At 35.4% G+C, this 18,944-nt stretch overlaps 1 protein-coding gene across 1 annotated transcript in view; it reads left to right on the top strand.

Annotated features, from left to right (window-relative positions):
* LOC136849693 (alpha-(1,3)-fucosyltransferase C-like) overlaps positions 1–16,340 on the top strand; it is a 45,396-nt gene extending 29,056 nt beyond the window's left edge. The window contains exons 2-9 of the mRNA XM_067123037.1: positions 9,794–9,900; positions 10,637–10,940; positions 12,519–12,694; positions 13,116–13,244; positions 13,730–13,886; positions 14,203–14,357; positions 14,797–14,955; positions 16,051–16,340. Of these exons, the coding sequence (XP_066979138.1) occupies positions 10,686–10,940; positions 12,519–12,694; positions 13,116–13,244; positions 13,730–13,886; positions 14,203–14,357; positions 14,797–14,955; positions 16,051–16,234 (1,215 nt within the window). The 5' untranslated portion in view covers positions 9,794–9,900; positions 10,637–10,685 and the 3' untranslated portion in view covers positions 16,235–16,340. The remainder of the gene's footprint in view (positions 1–9,793; positions 9,901–10,636; positions 10,941–12,518; positions 12,695–13,115; positions 13,245–13,729; positions 13,887–14,202; positions 14,358–14,796; positions 14,956–16,050) is intronic.
* Positions 16,341–18,944: the final 2,604 nt, after the last annotated feature.

The raw sequence follows: 18,944 nt of genomic DNA, 5'->3' as shown, positions 1-18,944 counted from the left end.
TAATTGAAATAAAATAAAATAAAATAAAATACAGGTTAGTAAATACAAATATTGGAAAGGTCTTAGTGATTGATTATTATTAATTAATTAAGCAAAAAAAATATTGTTGCCAAAGAATTTTAAGTGTCTAATTAATCTCAAAGTACGAGTCTTTTGTGTTTTTTGAAAATGTCAAACAGAAGTATTCACATCATATTAGTTTTAGCCAAAAAATAATAATAATAATAAAATAAAATAAAATAAATCTTATGTGTGTGTGTGTGTATGTGAGGATATTTAAGGACTTATCTTTGCTGTCTTCGAATCTGGGCGTACGATTTTCCTGGCTGCCTTACTGGGATGGAGACATCAGGAAACGCGTGGCTTTTTGCGTTTTGCGTCGCTGGGATCTCTTTCTCACGCTGAGTAATTCTTCTTCCTCCTTCGGCTGTGTAGGAACGAATGAAACTTTTCTTGTTGTTCACATCCCCTCCTTTCTTGTATGCTTAATGCACTGTTATTTCTTCTTCTTCTTCTTCTAAGCACTTCACTGATTTAATGTTAACTGTTCGTTCTTCTTGACTTCACACGGCACTGATTTTGTATTAAGTGTCCTTTAGCTCTTGTAACGAGAGTAGGGTGACGGAGGACGGATGAGATTTCTCTTCCTTTCTTTTCTCTCGCGTGCCGTCAAGGGGAAAATGAGTGTGATTTTCTTCGCGTCGAGTGCTGCGTAAAATTCTCTCTCTCTCTCGCGCTGAGTAAAACAGCGTATGTTTTTCTTCTGCTAAGGGAAATTCGGTCGTAAACCGGCTGCTGTTTTAATTCGTCTTCTTCTTTGAAGGGTAAACGTGTCTTCCTTCGTCTTTGTTTGATGCACTAATAATTTTCTTCTTCACGAAAATCGATGATCGTGGAGCTTTCTTGTGGCTAAATTGTCTTTCATTCTTAAACTGTCTTTATTTTCGGAGTGGAGGTATTTTGTGTGGAATGGATGAATTTTTTGGTTACACTTTGTCACTGTCTTTATAAGGGACACACATTCTCTTAACAACTTGATATTACTATCTTCACTTGGTCTTGAAGTTAACAGTTAGTTTGCAGATTAGGGAAAGCACTCACTTGTCGGTTGTGGAGTTCGAAAATCCCACCGCTGCCACCAAAATTGTGGGGAGGGAATTCTTCTTTGGAAAAGATATATCTCTTTCTCAATAGGAACCGCTTGCTTGATGTGTTATTCTTTGCACTCACTTTATTGTGCTTAGATGTCAGCTATCTTGAAAAATTCACAAGTGTTGGTTTAAAATGAAAATTGTTTTCCCTTAAATAAATTTATTTCTATTATTAAAAAATATATAAACCTCCCACCTTTAATTGGGTAGTAGTAATCGAGACTTTATCTTAAAAGGCACACTGTAAAAACTGATAAGTCTGCAAACTTGGACTTAGATTTCTTCCTTAGTCTATGGGCACTCATGAAAATTTATATAAGTTCACAAATCACTTTGATCCTTATGTAGTGCCATCCATGAGAGATCTTATTACAACCAGTGGATCCAAGAAATACTTCACCACAGTAGAGTTATTACAAGGCATTTTACAAATTCATTTAGACGAAGAAAGTAAGCCTTTGACAACTTTTTCCACTAGTAATGGCTGATACCAATATGGAAGAATTCCCTTTGGTCTAAAGTCAAGCCCAGTAACATTTGTGAGATTATGGATAAAATTTTAGGTGATTTATTAGGCAAGGATGTACATTGCTATATAGCCGATTTGGTAATAGCAACAGATACAATTTAAGAACATATAAGACTAGTGAGAGAAGTCCTAAAAAGACTGAGGCGAGCAAATCTGAAACTAAAGTTAAAAAAGTGCAATTTCCTTAGAAGGAAAATAGACTACTTTGAACACACGTTAACCGAAAAGGGTGTCGAAGTAAATGAATTGAAGATTAAGTCAGTCAAAGAGTGTCCTACACCTAATCGTAAGAAAGACGTAAAATCAATCTTGGGCTTACTCTAGCAGGTTTTTACCGAAAGTTTATAAAAGACTTTGCTACCATAGCAGCAACACTGACTAAATTGTTAAAAGAACACATACCGTTTCGCTGGTCAACCAAGCAACAGAAAGCATTCGATGAACTCAAAGAAAGAATGACATACCCTCCAGTACTTAGTTTTCCAGATTTTAGCAAAGAATTCTTCTTAGCAACAGATGCAAGCTTAGTGCAAAGACATGATAACAAATATCATACTATAGCTTACTACAGTAGAAAACTAAAACCAACAGAAGTGAATTACTCAGTAACAGACCTAGAGTCTTTAGCCATAATAGCTGCTTTAAAGCACTTCAGATGCATAATATTTGGCTATAAGATAACTGTATTCACTGATCATTCGGCTGCAGTAGAAATGCTCAAGAATCCGAATTGTCCCGGACTTAGAGCCCGTTGGTTTATGACTGCCCAAGAATATGACATAGAAATGAAATACTGTATATGCCAGGAAATCAATAAAGTAGCAGACGCATTATCAAGATACATCCCACAAAGAGATAGTGTAAATATGATTAGCCCAGAAACAAAGTCAAGTGAACCCTTATGCAATGTATTTACCATGCATTACTCAGAAAAACTTTCCAGGCAAAACTTCATAAGGAAACAAAGAGAGAATGAAGATTTAAAGGAAATTTTCAAATTTGTGAAAAATAAGGAATTTTATCATCAAGAGCAAACAGGATTAAGTAAGAAAACTGGATGTCCCATAGATGCAGTAAACATCATGGACAACGTATTAGTCTGGATGTGTGAAGAATACGACCCATTTAAGTCTTTTCAAGGTGTAACCCATAAAAGAATAGTACCTAAGAAGTAAAGTTATCGAACTAATGCATGATGATGACATGAGAGCACACCCAGGAAGAGATCAGACGGTTAGATTAATTAAAGGATCTTTCCATTGGAAAGGAATTTACAAAGATATTAGTAATTAAGTGAAAAGTTGCAATACTTGTAACAGTTACAAAGGAAGAACAGATAAAGAAGTATCTTTAGGAAAGTATCCCATTTCACAAACTCCATTCGAAAGAGTAGCAATAGATCTCATCACTAACTTGCGCACCACGAGTACAGGGAATAAGAATATACCAGATATACAGAGCTAATACCAATAACGGGAAAAGGAGCTAAAGAATGTGTAGTCGCTCTCTTTGACAAAATCTTTTGTAGATACTCTGCTCCACAACTTATAATATCTGGCAATGGCGCAGAAAAGTTCTAGATGCATTAAGGCATACAGTAGAACAGGGTCCTGAATGGAATATCAATGTATCCTTAGTCCAATTGTTATCAAATGTAAGGAATCATTCCAGTACTCAATCAACGCCCATAAAAGCTTTGATGGGATATATATGAACCAAGATTACCGTATGCATGACTAAGTCAGCCAATACAGCCAAATTATTCTGAAGACATCGTGAAGATAAGAATTAGTAATTTCAAGGTAATTCATAAACAGTTACACAAGAATCTAGAAGAAGCCCATAAGATCGTGATAGACAAGCACCAAGAAGGATTAAAGCCAGCAGATTACAAGACAGGAGACGAGGTCTACATCAAGAAGGAAATAAGAAGTGGAATTAATTATAAGTTAACCACTAAATTCACAGACCATACAAAGTCACATTTCAGTAATTATGATAAGAACAAACCCATCAATCATCCTATTATTCCCCATATTTGATTTCTTCATTACTAAGTTTACCTTAATCGGTTGACTTAGGAATAAAACTTTTTTTTTTGTATTGTTGCAATTCTTACTTTGATTAGTTGGTTTTGTAGCAAACGTTTGGGGTTAAGCATGCTAACTTCGGATTTACTTTTTCTTTGACTAAAAGGGGAATATTTAGGAAACGAGGGAATGTAAGCAAATCTTCAAAATGTTATATAATCATTTCAGGAAGTTTATCAGTTATATTTTAATTTTCTAACCAAGCATGACTAATATCGACTAAGAAGAAATTTCTCAGATAGAAGAATAAAGAAAAGGCGTTAAGATAGATATTAAGTGACTTTAAGAAAAGAAAGTTTTTTTCATTAATTCAGACTTTATTGAAATAACTATCACACTTACTTTATTCACTTAGAACATTTTAATTAATGAAAACTTACTAACTATTGTTACAGTAAATACAGAAAAGTCTACAAGTACTAATCTCTTATCACTTTCTTTAATTGCGATGTCAATCATACCTTAATGTTGAACAGTGAACATACAAAGCTTATTATAAAAAAAATATTTATAGCCACATCAAAGAAGTCAAAGAAAATATGTGTAAACCCATACACACCGGTTAACACATACAATTACACAAGGATATTTCTTCAGGACATTTCATGTACAAGATCTAGAAGGTAACCATCAAGTCTACATCCCCCTTCGCATCATTAACCAAAAAATATTATGACTTGCGTCATCATCAGAAGAAAAGGAAGAAAATTATTTGTCGAATTTCAAATAGGACAGAGGACTGCGTAAAGCCTATGTAACTTGCAATGCAAAATTCTATTTTGTTTTACAAAGTATTCGAATGTCTTTCTCAGCTTGATTGAAGAAATGTTTATGTTTATATCCACTTTAATACTTTCAAGTTATCTTATAAATTATACATAAATTTCCTAAGAAGCATGTGTTAGGAGTCCTCGTAGATATAATATTTTGCCTGAGTTTAGCTAGGAGCTTCCAGAGTCAGCTGGGTAGTTGGCCGAGATTATAATGGGATCGAGTCTGTAATAGAATTAATTAAATACCTTAATAAACGCACAATGGCATACAGAAAATTACCGATAAGGACAGAGAGAAAAACAGAGAAGGGGCGATAACAACTAAGTGGTCCCAGATGCCGGGCTTAAATGACCGTCGCCCATAGGAATTAATGTTGTTTATCTCATACAGCACTGGGCAAAGAACTAATTGAAATCCTGACCTCGCCTGGTGACCTCTCGCTCACCGTTACATTAACTCAGTAACAACCGTTGAACAAAATGTGTAGGAAAAGTGAATGTGAAACATTAATAGAAAAAGGAACCCCATAAAGACGAAACTTGAGAAAATTTACACCAAATTTGGCATTAAATGAATGCCCATATATACAAAGACTCTGGAGGCAAGGCACTGAGGAGCGAGTGCTAGAAGTGTGTGGAAGTGACACTGAGGGCCCCAAGTGATTTGTGAACTTATATAAATTTTCATGAGTGCCCATGGACTAAGGAAGAAATCTAAGTCCAAGTTTGCAGACTTATCAGTTTTTACAAAGTGCCTTTTAAGATAAAGTCTCGATTGCTGCTACCCGATCAAAGGTGGGAAGTTTATATAATTTTTAAGGGGAAATATAATTTTCATTTTAAACCAAGGTTTTAAAAACACTTGTGAATTTTCCGAGATAGCTGACATCTAAGCACAATAAAATGAATGCAAAGAATAACACACATCAAGCAAGTGGTTCCTATTTATATCCTTTTGGGTGTCAGTTATTCCTAAGGTATAATGAATTTGAAAATTAAGGTAATCGTTGCTTATATTTATGAGAATGAAAAGGACATGTGTTCAGGTGACAAAATTAACATGAACGCCAATCAGCTGTCACTATGCACACACTGATAAATCCCTGTTTCTCCTGTATCAGACCCGGAAGACAGGCCAGGTGAGATTCACCCATCCTGTGCTTTATATTAAGGGATATTATATATATATATATATATATATATATATATATATATATATATATATATATATATATATATATATATATATATATATATACATAATATATACATACATACATACATACATACACACACATGTACACTAGAACTGCTAATATTCTGTGTATTCCGCGAGAATGCTTAGCACAGGCCACGCTCGTACTCGTATTCCGTTGGCTTTATTATGACCATGCCTCCCGTAGGGCTGGTCAGTGCTGTCAGTGCGAACCGTGCAGTGCGCTGTAGGCATGACTTCAGGTTCTTTGCAGCCGGCCCCCTTTCATTCCTTTTACTGTACCTCCGTTCATATTCTCTTTCTTCCATCTTACTTTCCACCTCCTCCTAACAATTGATTCATAGTGCAACTGCAAGGTTCTCCTCATATTACACCTTTCAAGCATTTTTACAGTCAATTTACGTTTCAACGCTGAATGTCCTCATAGGTCCCAGCGCTTGGTCAGTTTGAATTACACTCTACTTCTAGTAGCTCAGCCCTCTTACGCTTAACCCTTCTCCTTAAAATATTACAGATGAAATACGCGATTCTTCAATTCTTCATGACATTCTTTTATCTTGAGTAGTTTTCTTAATGTCTTTCAGACCGATAAATGAAGTTATAAATCTTTAGGAATAGCAAAGTTACTTGAAGAGTTACTTAAGTGGAAACTGCAGCTGAATTTCTCTCATACGTTGTCATGAAAACCCTCTGCTCTAGAAGTAGTTCCTATACGAGATAAATTTGTTGGGCCGCAATATAGTCAATATACGATCTGCCCACCCATATTTCTTTAAGAAAGCAATTTAAATAAACAGGCATTACTCATAAAAATATTCAATGATTCCTTTATAATGATTCAACATACATCTCATCTTACCAAGCCTGTGTACCGGTCGACTCTGAACACCCTTTTGTCCGGAGCAACTCAATCTTACAATGTCACTTCCGCCGGCGCCGGCAGGTAAAAGATGGCAACGTGGGCGTCAACCTACGTTGCAAAGTCACGCCTTCTTCGAATTTCCAGTTCCATCCTGCACTCCTGGGTTGTGGAAGGTGCAGTGGAGTCGTCTCACCCGATTCCCTTTCGGTCCGGAAACCAGAAATAGAATTGCTATTTCTTTTGGGTGTCGCCAAGTCAGTGCTGTTTCGTTATGTGCCCTCGTTGCGTGCTGTGTGAAGTTTATATAGTCGTTTTGTGACTGATTTCAAGCATGGAGAAATACACCCACACATTCATACTCACTCACACACACACACACACACACACACATTACACACATATATATATATATATATATATATATATATATATATATATATATATATATATATATATATATATATATATATATATATATATATAAACTTTAGGTAGCGAAGGACAGCCCATGTAAGAAAAATGCACGTGCTGTGATGGCTGAATATGACTACCGGTTATTCGGAAATGCAGTCTATGGATATTTTGGATAAAGGACTGTGTCTATATATTTGTTGAAATTTTTCATAATTTGAAGCTTTACAAAGTTTGGTGCTGGTCCCGTATAAAATTGTTTTTGTGTGTTTATATATTTATGCATGCATAATATTATATATTGACTGATAACGTGTTTTTAAGTACGAATGCTTGTTAAACACAGACACACATTAGGAGTTAAGTACATTGATATCTCAGGTTCCGGTTCTTAGGACGCTTTCATGTATCGCAGTTCTGCAATATATAAAGGCGTCGCAAAAGTGTTCCTTGTGATAGTGCTGCATTCAGTTTGAACAGCGTCCCATTCTAAATCAAAAGAAAATGTTATTTACTGTTATGGCGTGGATGATCATCCTTGGTAAGCCCGTTATTATCCAGCTCTCATGGTGATTCAGCGATTTATGTTGCGTCAGACTTGCAGCTATTGCTGATAAATCTATCCGCAGCTGACGGCATGAAGAACGTCGTGCAGAATTTTGAAAACCTTTAAGAGGATTTTTAACACAGTTTGCAGGGTTTTAAGCAGATTCACAGCTTACAGAAGTTCAGCGAACAAGGTTACAAACCAACGACACCCCAGAGCAGAATGTATGCGAAGACCAGTGATCTTCACTTGAGATCACTGGCGAATACGCATGGGAAAACGACACACTAAAACTCACCTAAGTTTTACAGCTCGTGCGGGTTGCTTCAGGTGCACTAGACCTTGTAAAGAACATTTTTAAAGTGTCAGTCTATGACCATGTAGCCACCTTAACTCTCTTGATCGAACCGAATCTCTGGAGGAGGGGAAAAATGAAGCGCAATTTTAAAGTTGCGGTAAGTATCGAGCTATTTTTCCTGGTCGTTTTCTTTCTATTTGTTTCTCTCCGAGTATCGAAAGATAATCTTTAATTTGCGTTCTCAAACGATAGTCTTTATTTATGAGAAGTTGCTTTGCTTGAAAATGTACACGTTGGAGAGTTTTTTTAGTCTGACCTAAAACAGGTTCTGGCTTAAGGATATCCTACCTCTTTCGTTATTAAAGGCATTAAATGTTTCTGAATCTCTTTATCATCCTGTCCAACCACTCCACTATCTTAGTGATGAATGGCCGAAAGTGCCACCGTGCTTGCCTTGACTTCCTTAATTTCATAAATCAAGCATCATAGTGTATTAATGTATTTATTAATGAACAGAATAAGGGGGATGGCCAAAGGATGTAAGGTAAAAAAAATATATGTTGTATGATAAGAAGATTGTAACGAGAGCTGATTATTCATAGAGGATTCTGCTTCGACTGAGATGAGGAATAAGCTAAAAAAGATGGTAAAAAAGCTTTCAAATGCTGAGCAAGAGGAAGATGACAGAGGGCGTAAAGAACAATGGAAGATTTCACAACAGTCATTTTGCCTATGAACAGTAACAAGAAAGGAACATCCCAAAGTGCATTAAGCAACTTAAAAACCAAAGTTACCTTATGGAAGCAAAATGTAAGTATGAATCATTCAAATAACAATAAAAAATAATTGTATTCAAGTCTTATCTAAAGTGAAAAGGACCGAGACGGGGGAATTAGTAGATGCAGTACTGACGAGATAGTTACCTAAAAAAAAAAATTAAGAACAAAAAAAGTTATTGCCGTAAACTATGATGGTCAGGAGTGAAAATTAAGAAGTGGCTTGCAAAATGGATATATATGTATATATAAATTTATATATATATATATATATATATATATATATATATATATATATATATATATATATATATATATATATATATACATACATATGTATATATATACATATATTAAATATAAGGGAGCCCATAGAAATGCCAAAATGTGGAAAATAAAGGCTGTATTTCAGAGACTGAACTGCCTCTCTCTTCAGGCAAATAGTGAATGAGAAAAAGTTACAGAAAAGCGGTATTTATACCAGAATGCCATTTCTCTCGTCCTTCCAGGAGCCGGAGGTTGAAGAATTCCAAAATGCCTGTAAGGAAAATCCCGAAGGTTTTAGATCATCTTAAGATCGCGTTAACCATTACTTAGAGTTGTTTTCCTGACACATAAGCAGAATCTTTTCTTTAACGAGTCGTCTTCAATAATCTTATGGGATTCCCTCTTATTGAGAATATTGATCATCCCTTCGATTTTACATTGCTTTTCCAAAAAGCAATTCTGCGAATCCAAAATCTTTCAAACAGCTTCTAACACTCAGGTTCTCTACTTTTTTTCCGTCAACATTCTTCAGTTTATCTCCACATCGATGCCGTCTTTTCTTTATTCCTTTTCTTTCTTATTTCGAGCGAAGAACTGCTCCAAGTGGTCATTTTGGGCATCTAAAATCTCCTCTCCATCAGCTTAGATGCCTCCGGAATTCATCTCCAAGAACGAGGGCTTCCCCCAAAGAAATCTTCGAAGCCTTTCGTCCCCGATTTCTTCTTCATAATATCTCTTGTCTATGATGAATTGTTCTTATTCAGTTGAACTGCTACCCTAATATTTATTAGATTCGTATCAAAGGAAGTTCAAGACAGTTTTTAAGAGACTAATCTATTCCAGAAAAGTTCTTATGTATTATCTTATTTCCAGACACTTTACGCGCTGGTGGCGCTCTTGTTTACGTCACTTTATCTCTATAATAATCTGGATGGCAGCAGTGTCCACCGCTTCGTTACCGGTGCTCAGAGCTATTTTAGGTTAGTGTGTTCTGTTGGTTTTATTGTGGGAAAAGGTGTCATTGTTACACATCACAGCAATACACAGTCACACCCTGCCTACTTTGTGTGTTCTTTTATTCTCTTTATTTGCTTTTCGTTTCTCTTTTTTTTTTGGGGGGGGGACCGGTTAAGGTTGCAGAATGCATGTAATTATGACCTAGCTGAATGTAGGTGTTATTTTCATCGCAATTTTTTTTTATTTCCTTATACTGTAGACCTCCTTTTAGCTCCTCTGTTCACTGTATGTTATCAGTGCATATACGACTAGCTTTTATATATATATATATATATATATATATATATATATATATATATATATATATATATATATATATATATATATATATATATATATATATATATATATATTATATGTGTGTGTGTGTGTGGAAATACAGTCGAAACCGGCCAGGACCTACACCCCGTTTCTTATTTTTCACCTGTTGTAATGTGTGATAAATGAATCACGCATGAAAGTGATAATATATATATATATTATATATATATATATATATATATATATATATATATATATATATATATATATATATATATATATATATATATATATTATATACATATTATATTATATCGATATATTATATCGACAGATAGATAGATAAAACAATATATATAATATACATATGTGTGTGTGTATGTAGTTAGACATACATTATATATCCCAGTAATCTACAACATCAGCACCATATTTCAGTTTTTCGAATAGTACGGCTGGAAAATATAGATACAGCAATGACTCCGAAATGTACCTCGACTTGCGGTTGGGTTCCAGTGACGTATCGAAGGCCCAACGTCATCCTGAACTGGCAACCGTCCATGAACGAGTACTGGATGAAACTGCAGTATCTGTCGGGCCTCGCAAAAGCAGTTTACGAACCTCTCTTGGTGACGTCGCTCCTTTGGTATATATCAAAGAAATGCCGAAGGAGTTTTACCATACCGACGAAGGAGTCGATCTGAGGAACTCGTCACTGAAGAAAATACTGATCTGGAATGAGGTAATTGGTTGGAAATTTATAGCAGTTATATAAATAGTGATATTAACAGTAGTATAGTAATAATACAAATTTTTCCCTGTGATTTGTTCCCTACAAAAACAACGCAGCAGTCATTTTCACATTCGTCTTCTGATTGAGAGTAATGTCGTTGGAGAATAGGCTGCCCTTATGCCAGCACAACCTCTTGCTCACAATAGCTATTTGTGGCACTAGCTCTCTTGAAGCCAATGCCTAGAATTAACACCCTTTTTCTGTTAACTTGGATCGAATCAACACTGCTCCCTGCCAGTTATGAACTAACTTTGTTTGCCACTGAAGCTTTCTGATTTGGTAACTGGACTATTTTCATTACGGTACAATAGTCAGTCTGGTAATTTTCCATATTTTCAAACAAATTATGGTAGTCGTGACCCACGGCATATCATCATTACGTTATAGGCTTTTTATAACTTTATTTCACAGAAAGAGAAGCAGAGAAAGCCTTTATAAAACTAATATGTAAGCTTTTTGTTACTCTTCTTCACATACATTAAGTTCATCTTCTATGACTATAGTATTTCGTTACCTCCGACAACGAGGTTGGAGGGAGGCATTTTCTTTTATCCCGTTCCTACCAGTTAGTAAAATGTCTCGAGAATAGATGAATGGAATCGGATGATGATGGAAGCTTTTCACTTTTCCGCCATGGAAGCCTTAACCCCCATTATAGCGTGAAAGTGTTCCATCCATTACAAATGAAAACAGCCAAGCCAACTTTGTAGATTTTGTAAATAAATTTAACGATAGATTCCTCAACTATCAACATACGATGGAAGCAACCTAATGATTTTATCATACATGTAGGGCTATACAGCTCATATAAAGTATGCTCTCAAATAAGTTCTGTCTTTGCATTTGTAGTGATTAAACATTCGTCAAAAGTCTTTTATTTATGCAAACACATGTGTATGTATGTATGTATGTGTATATATATATATATATATATATATATATATATATATATATATATATATATATATATATATATATATATATATATATATATATTATATAATTCACAGATATTAAGCCACAAATATCGTTTAATATCAGTTTCACTATACCTCTGGAATAATATTATCATGTATGATGAACTGGATATTAAATGATGTTTATGGATTAATATTTGTGAATTTAAAAAAGGACTACAGATTCCTTGCAGTGTCCCTTCTCCGGCCCGCGCTGCATAGATCTCTGCCTTTTATTAGGTGAAATTTGTATATTTTCTTCTTTTAATATGCCAGTTTTACAGATCAAGGGCTAGATTAAACTTAGACAAGAATGACAATTTTACAGAACAAGGGCTAGATTAAACTAAGACAAGAATGACAATTTTACAGAACAAGGGCTAGATTAAACAAAGACAGGAGGTCACAGAGCTGAAAATCAAATCACAAGGATCCTCCGAAGAACACTACTTATTAAAATGTTGTCTATAAACATGTGTGCATTTTATCTAATGGATCACTTTATCCTATTGCCAAATGGAACGTGAATGTTCGTACTTTTTACCGATAAAAATAACTTTTACTCTTGCAGGGATATGGCTCGAAAACGATGGGTTTTGGCTTTGGTCAAGCGCCGTTCAAGCTGGCTAGGTGTGAAGTAGACTCATGTTTTGTGACGGGGAACCGAACTTTGGTTCCCTTCATCGACTTCGATGCCATCATATTCCACTTCCGCACCACAAACCCTCGAGATATGCCCAGGCTGAGGTAGGTCTGTTCAGGCAGTTTGCTTGTGGTGGTGCTGTGACTCAGCGCTTGGACTTAACGGATGTAACGATGGCACCTTCTGGTTTTGCGTGTATGTTATCGTTATTTTTCTGCACTGTACTTTTGGGCGTGTGTGTGTGTGTGCGTGTGCGTGCGTGCACGTATGTATGTATGCATATAGTTTCATGTAGGCGTAGTTGTGGTTATAAGTACCACACCACGTCAATTTTCCTTTTATGTCTTAGAAATTAAAATGATCTTATTAATCCTTTATTTACAGTCAGTTATCATCTGGTGAGTTTAATTAAATACTGAGTTTATTATGCAATGTAATGCAAAATTTATCACGCTGTTGATGTGTAAATTGGAAGCACGAAGGATGTAATAATAGATGAATTTTTCGCTTTCTCATTCTGATAAGATACGACCGCCAGCGTTGGATTTTCGAAGAAGTTGAATCATCATCGTACATCTACCAAGACATCAGGATCTATAATGGTGTCTTCAATTGGACTATGACTTATAGAAGAGATTCTGATATCGTATACACGTAAGTCAAATGACATTTACATTTTGCAAGTATTGGTCCATCCGACTTCATTGAAATAACGCTAACCTAGACCGTGGTTCTGTGTAATGATAATGATTGCAGTTTCCTCGTCTCACTTAAACTTAGACGGAGTAGTACAATGGAAACACGTAAGATAAGAACAGAAAATAGATTTACCATTCAGTGGAAATGAGAACTGTTATGTCTGAATAATTAGCTTTACAAAATAGATACGAGGTATGACGGACTCATATCATAAATAATTGACAGAACATTTTACTGTGATGTATATAAATCACACCTTGAATTTACTGAACCAGTTAGAATGTGTTTCACTACAGGAGCGAAAAATTCAGTCTGCAGTCTTACAAAAAAAGCTTTCATTGAACAGTGAACATAACAATGAATGTAAAACCTTCTTCCTACTTCCTTTGCTTTTATTTCCGTACCTGTCGACTAGTTTTTCTCTTCCTTTCTTTCAACAGATACGGAAGAGTATATGAGAATGAAACGCAAAATTTTTCGTCGTGGAGAGAAAATTATGCCGCTGGAAAAACAAAAATGGCTGCCTGGTTCGTCTCGAATTGCCGCTCTCACTCAAGAAGAGAAAAGTTTGTAAAAGCGCTTCAGAAACATTTTCAGGTACGTATAAATGTAAATATGTTCTATATATATATATATATATATATATATATATATATATATATATATATATATATATATGTGTGTGTGTGTGTGTGTGTGTGTGTGTGTGTGTGTGTGTGTGTGTGTGACTGTGTATGCATGTGCTGTACACACACTACCTTATAAATATGCTGCTATAAACAATTCACATCTGGATACAAAGAAAATACATTGTTCTGAGCTTGACGATTGTCAAAATAGTCAAAACAATCGGCTTCGGGTGTGTTATACTTCTCTACGAACGAAAATTATGCTAACTTATTAATCTAAATAGGTAGATATTTTCGGCAAGTGTGGCCCCAAGAAGTGTCCCCACAAGTACGGTAAGAAGTGCTACAAGCTTCTAGAAGACAACTACAAGTTCTACCTCTCGTTTGAGAACTCAGTTTGTAAGGATTACGTCACGGAAAAGCTTTTCAACATTCTGAAGTAAGTGCCGCGTGATATGACTCATTCTCATCAGACACTTGTGACGATGAAGCTAATTTATTGTAATTGTCGTGGTAGTGATTACATCCTTAATGGAGATGGTTATTATTGATATTTGGTGCCAGCAAAATACATCGAAAATATATCATTCATTCAATTTTAGGCAGTTTCATGAGACTGAATTCTGAAATGTCACAGAAATAAAAATCTAAAAGCCTGACTTGAATGTATCGTTGACTTAACTTTCATCTAGAAAAGAAACCGTAGCCTAATGAATATATATACTTACATACATACATACATACTGTACATACTGTACATACATACACACACACACACACACACACACACATATATATATATATATATATATATATATATATATATATATATATATATATATATATATATATATATATATATATATATGCTTCATCAGATACAACGTCATCCCAGTTGTTTACGGCCTTGCCGACTACGACAAAATAGCTCCTCCGGGATCGTACATCAACGCGCTAAAATTCCCGGACGTCAGATCACTGGCGGAGTACCTGAAATACTTAGATGGCAATGACACCGCGTACAACGATTATTTCCGGTAAGTGGAAACAGTTGGATGCTGTATGGGCAAGTGTTCATTATTTTCCCTTACCGAGAGCTTCTCTCTTAAACTCGTTTTCCGCGTGTTCTGTTGTCCGTTACTTTAGCCTAGGCGTACCGAAAACGAGAAAAAGGGAATAGAAATGCAGTGGTGTCTGACCAATGCAGAATTGATGGGCTTGCCTCTTGGAAGGTGTAATCCTACAGGAGGTAGAAAAAATGGGGGAGGGAACATTCCAAAGCATGAAGTTTTACATGAGCAAAGTCGCTCCCTTGTATATATCCTGTATAATCACCTGAAAATTGATTTTCAACTAAAAAAAAAATCCTATTTTACTCCTCTTTCATAAGATCTTAATAAAGTCGTTGTTGCATTATTGAAAAAAGCAAAGGGAGTTCAAATTAACGTTTTAATTTATTCATAAAAATTTTAATTGCAACATTTTAAGCGAGATGAAATTACATAATCTTTATAGATGCACTAAGTATGGTTTGGCACCATCGTCTTAAGGCTGCGGCCTCGTCTCATGTAAAATAACGTAATCCTGAAACCCTCGGCTAAATAAGCAGTGAGTGTTATAAAAAAAGGTAAGAAAGTTGTAAATGGCATCCTCCTCCCATCATTCTGTAGGTTGTTGAGAGGCGATAAATATTTCTCAATATCTCGAGTTGTAATTTTGTTAGTGAAGCATGATCAGCAGCTTAACGTTTTGCTTAATAGATTGATTTACATGTTAATATATATTTTCTTACGATGACTCTTAATCTGCCATCACTTTCATGTTGCAGTGTTGTATTAAATGTTATTTAATTAAACCTGAAAAGAGCAGCAAAGGTTAAATCTACCCAATCCCGGGGAAACTTCTGACAGTAAGAGTAATAAAAACGGTAGTACGGATTCTCTCTTTTCTAATTTACTCGTGCCTGCGTTTGTAGCTTTTCCCTGTGGGCTTCAGTTTCGTTTCCTGTCGTTGATCCACTTAACATAAGATGTGCCCCGTCGCTTCTGTCTGTTGTATAATCTTAGTTCTGTGCTAATCCCCTTTCATCTTTACCAAAAATGTATTGCCGATAGCTTTCCGTTACCTTTCAGGTGGAAAGGACACTACACGATAGACACCGGCTGGTCGAACACAGCTCAGCCATTTTGTGAACTCTGCAAGAAGCTACATGAAGACCAGGCGCCTAAAGTCTACAAGGATATGAAAGCATGGTTCGTGACCAAAGGATCTTGCAAGACACTGAAGATTAAGGACTGGTTGAAGAACTTAAAATGACTGCCTTGTCATTGTCATCAGCATAAATTTATCCTCGCCACTTAATTTTTTTCATTATTCGCCAGAAATTTTTTCACCGTTGGCTAATTAAAATGTCAAAGATTAATGTGTGTTTAATTAAGTTATACCCCACTAAATGAAAATGGTGCATACGGGTTCCGACAGATAATTGGCACAAATAAAATCCCGAATTTACTTTAGACAGCAGTTATCTGCAAAAGTCACACAAATAACATAAATCTAAACATTGACTGATGAACTTATTTAAACTCTATATCCTTTTTCCCATTTCATGGTACGTTTTAATTCTTCTTAACGGAGATTTACTCAGTGTTTAATGTCTGTTTCTATATAAAAGTAATGAGCGTTGCTGTGTTTGTCTTAACTTGACTCTCTTACTCTTAACTTAAATGGTAAATTAATTTTTACATACTACTCCTTACCTAAGGTACTTCGCTGGCTGTTATAACCGAGAACTACTTGTAACCATACCAAACGTTACAGCATTATCACTTAACGTCCCAGGTGCTGAATTGTCACCATATAGTTTCAAAGGCCGTTGGAAGATGAAACAGAAAAGCATATATTCATTAGGACATCTCTTTTTTTTTTCCTATTTGTAATATTGAGGAAAGTCTTGTACATAATCTTCGTGAAAAAAGGAACATTTTATAGTAGCCTATGTATTTTATTAATCGTCGAATTTCTAAATACATTTCCTTTAAACATGTTCGCTATCATGTATCAATTTTTTTATCTTTGCCACGCCCATTTAAACCCCGAACCATTGTTTGCGAGTTAGCATACTGTAATTCAGACAGCAGAGTTCCTGAACTATTAGTACTAAATTCAGTGCCGTGCGGTGCAGCAAAAATATAGCTCTCGGATCCAGGATTCACACAGGAAACAGCAAGTATGACAGTTATTGGTCTAGTTAAAAAAAATTGCAATTTTAATAAGCTCTCCTCTTCTAGGATGCAGATTCTTCGTTATTATTAAGATCTTATGGATTAAAAAGGCAACTCTCAAACCCTGTAGTCAAGATCAATCTTTCTTTTAAAGTAACTGATTTAAAAGTAATGAACAATAGTTAATATCTCCGTCCATCATGTTTCTTCCTATAAACATGCATGTGACTGGGAGCTTTCTGATCACTGATATTAAATAAGAAATTCACTGTTATTATGAGCGTTTTTGAATCCAGGAAATGCACAGTATCTGCATTCGGTTACATAATTGATTTTAACGCCGGTGTTTAAAGTTCATTTCACTCAGTATCCTGCTTCTATCATATTTCATATTTCAAAACCAAACTATGCGGTGTAGAGAAGTATTTTGACCAAGACACACAGCCATACAGACGTACCTCTTTATCCTATGTCATGTAAAAATCTCTTGCATATAGCACTTCGCATTTGTGTCAGAAATCATTGTCTTGTGAAATATGGCACACTTACACCAGATTCGTGGCAAATAACTTTTGACTTGGTCTCTGAATCACTGGTCCTTATGACAGGGAGCGTCGAGGGTTCTTACCGGTTTCTTGAAGCATGGCCTAAGCAGGTGGACCGTGAAGTAGATAATTATGTATTCCGTATTCGAGGGTGAGATAGTGTTCCGTTTGAACCTAAACGGAATGTCATTTGTTCCGTATTTGTCTGAATGGTCAAGTAGATGAATCCTACCTTTTTCTGTTTCTGTTACCATTCACGTTTGTGCGTTATTTATATGTAGAATGAATCTATATGCTGTAATAGGTGTACGGGACAATTACGCTATATAAGTGTAAGTATGTGCAAATAAAAACTTTGTCTTAGCCACCTCTAATCTTAAGTGTCCCCCGGACTTTATCAAGAAAATACGAATCCTGACCTGTTACCGCTTCCCTCCACGGTTTTATTAGGTATTACTACATTGCTTGAATAATACTGTTTTCCCTTTTAAAGGAAAATGTTATCAATATACTTGCGGTTGTCCCATGAGCTTTCCTCTTTCCCATTTCTAAGAAATTTCTTTATGGAATCGTTTAGAAGCGAATTATTATGTAATACTGTTTCATGATTGGTTTAGGTATGTTGTAGATATCTGGTCAATTTGTGATCTGAATGAAGGTTTCCATATATTTTTGCAGCAACTTAATCAACTGAATCCGATAATTAAGTTTTACATGTAAACAGTAATATAACAATAAAAAGGTTTTTAGATGTATGAATCACATATAATGAATTCTCTTCAATTTTTTATGTTTATTTCTTTTCCTATTATGAAAATAAAATATAAATCTCTGTTCTTTCTTCATTATTCTTATGGGTCTGTAAAATCTCTAGTCCTGATTTTATTAACAGAGAAAGTTCGTTTCTGATAGATTGTTTCAAGAGACGGTGCCCCTCCCCGTTTATTAAAAAATGCCATTAAAACAAGGAAGCCCCCTTACTGTTTATCCTCTTATCGCACGGCCCTGTTAGTGATTCCACACCTTAAGGTAACAGACAAACTTTGAAAGAACTGGAACAGCTGGGTGTTAAAGCAGTTTGTAAATCCAAGTATGAGTTAGTTAAGAACAATCTCAGGTTTATTGCACTTCATGGATTTACTGGTAACGATTGTTATGTTGTCAGTATATGGACGTCAAATTGAGCATATGAGATCAGTTAGAAAGGACAATGCAAAAGTAATGATTTATTCATCCATGAGTCCGAAAATAACATAC

Source organism: Macrobrachium rosenbergii, chromosome 21, assembly GCF_040412425.1.
Source record: "Macrobrachium rosenbergii isolate ZJJX-2024 chromosome 21, ASM4041242v1, whole genome shotgun sequence".
NCBI classification, from domain to species: domain Eukaryota; kingdom Metazoa; phylum Arthropoda; class Malacostraca; order Decapoda; family Palaemonidae; genus Macrobrachium; species Macrobrachium rosenbergii.
Note: the sequence above shows the minus strand (reverse complement) of the source record. Positions and strands in the feature narration are given on the sequence as shown.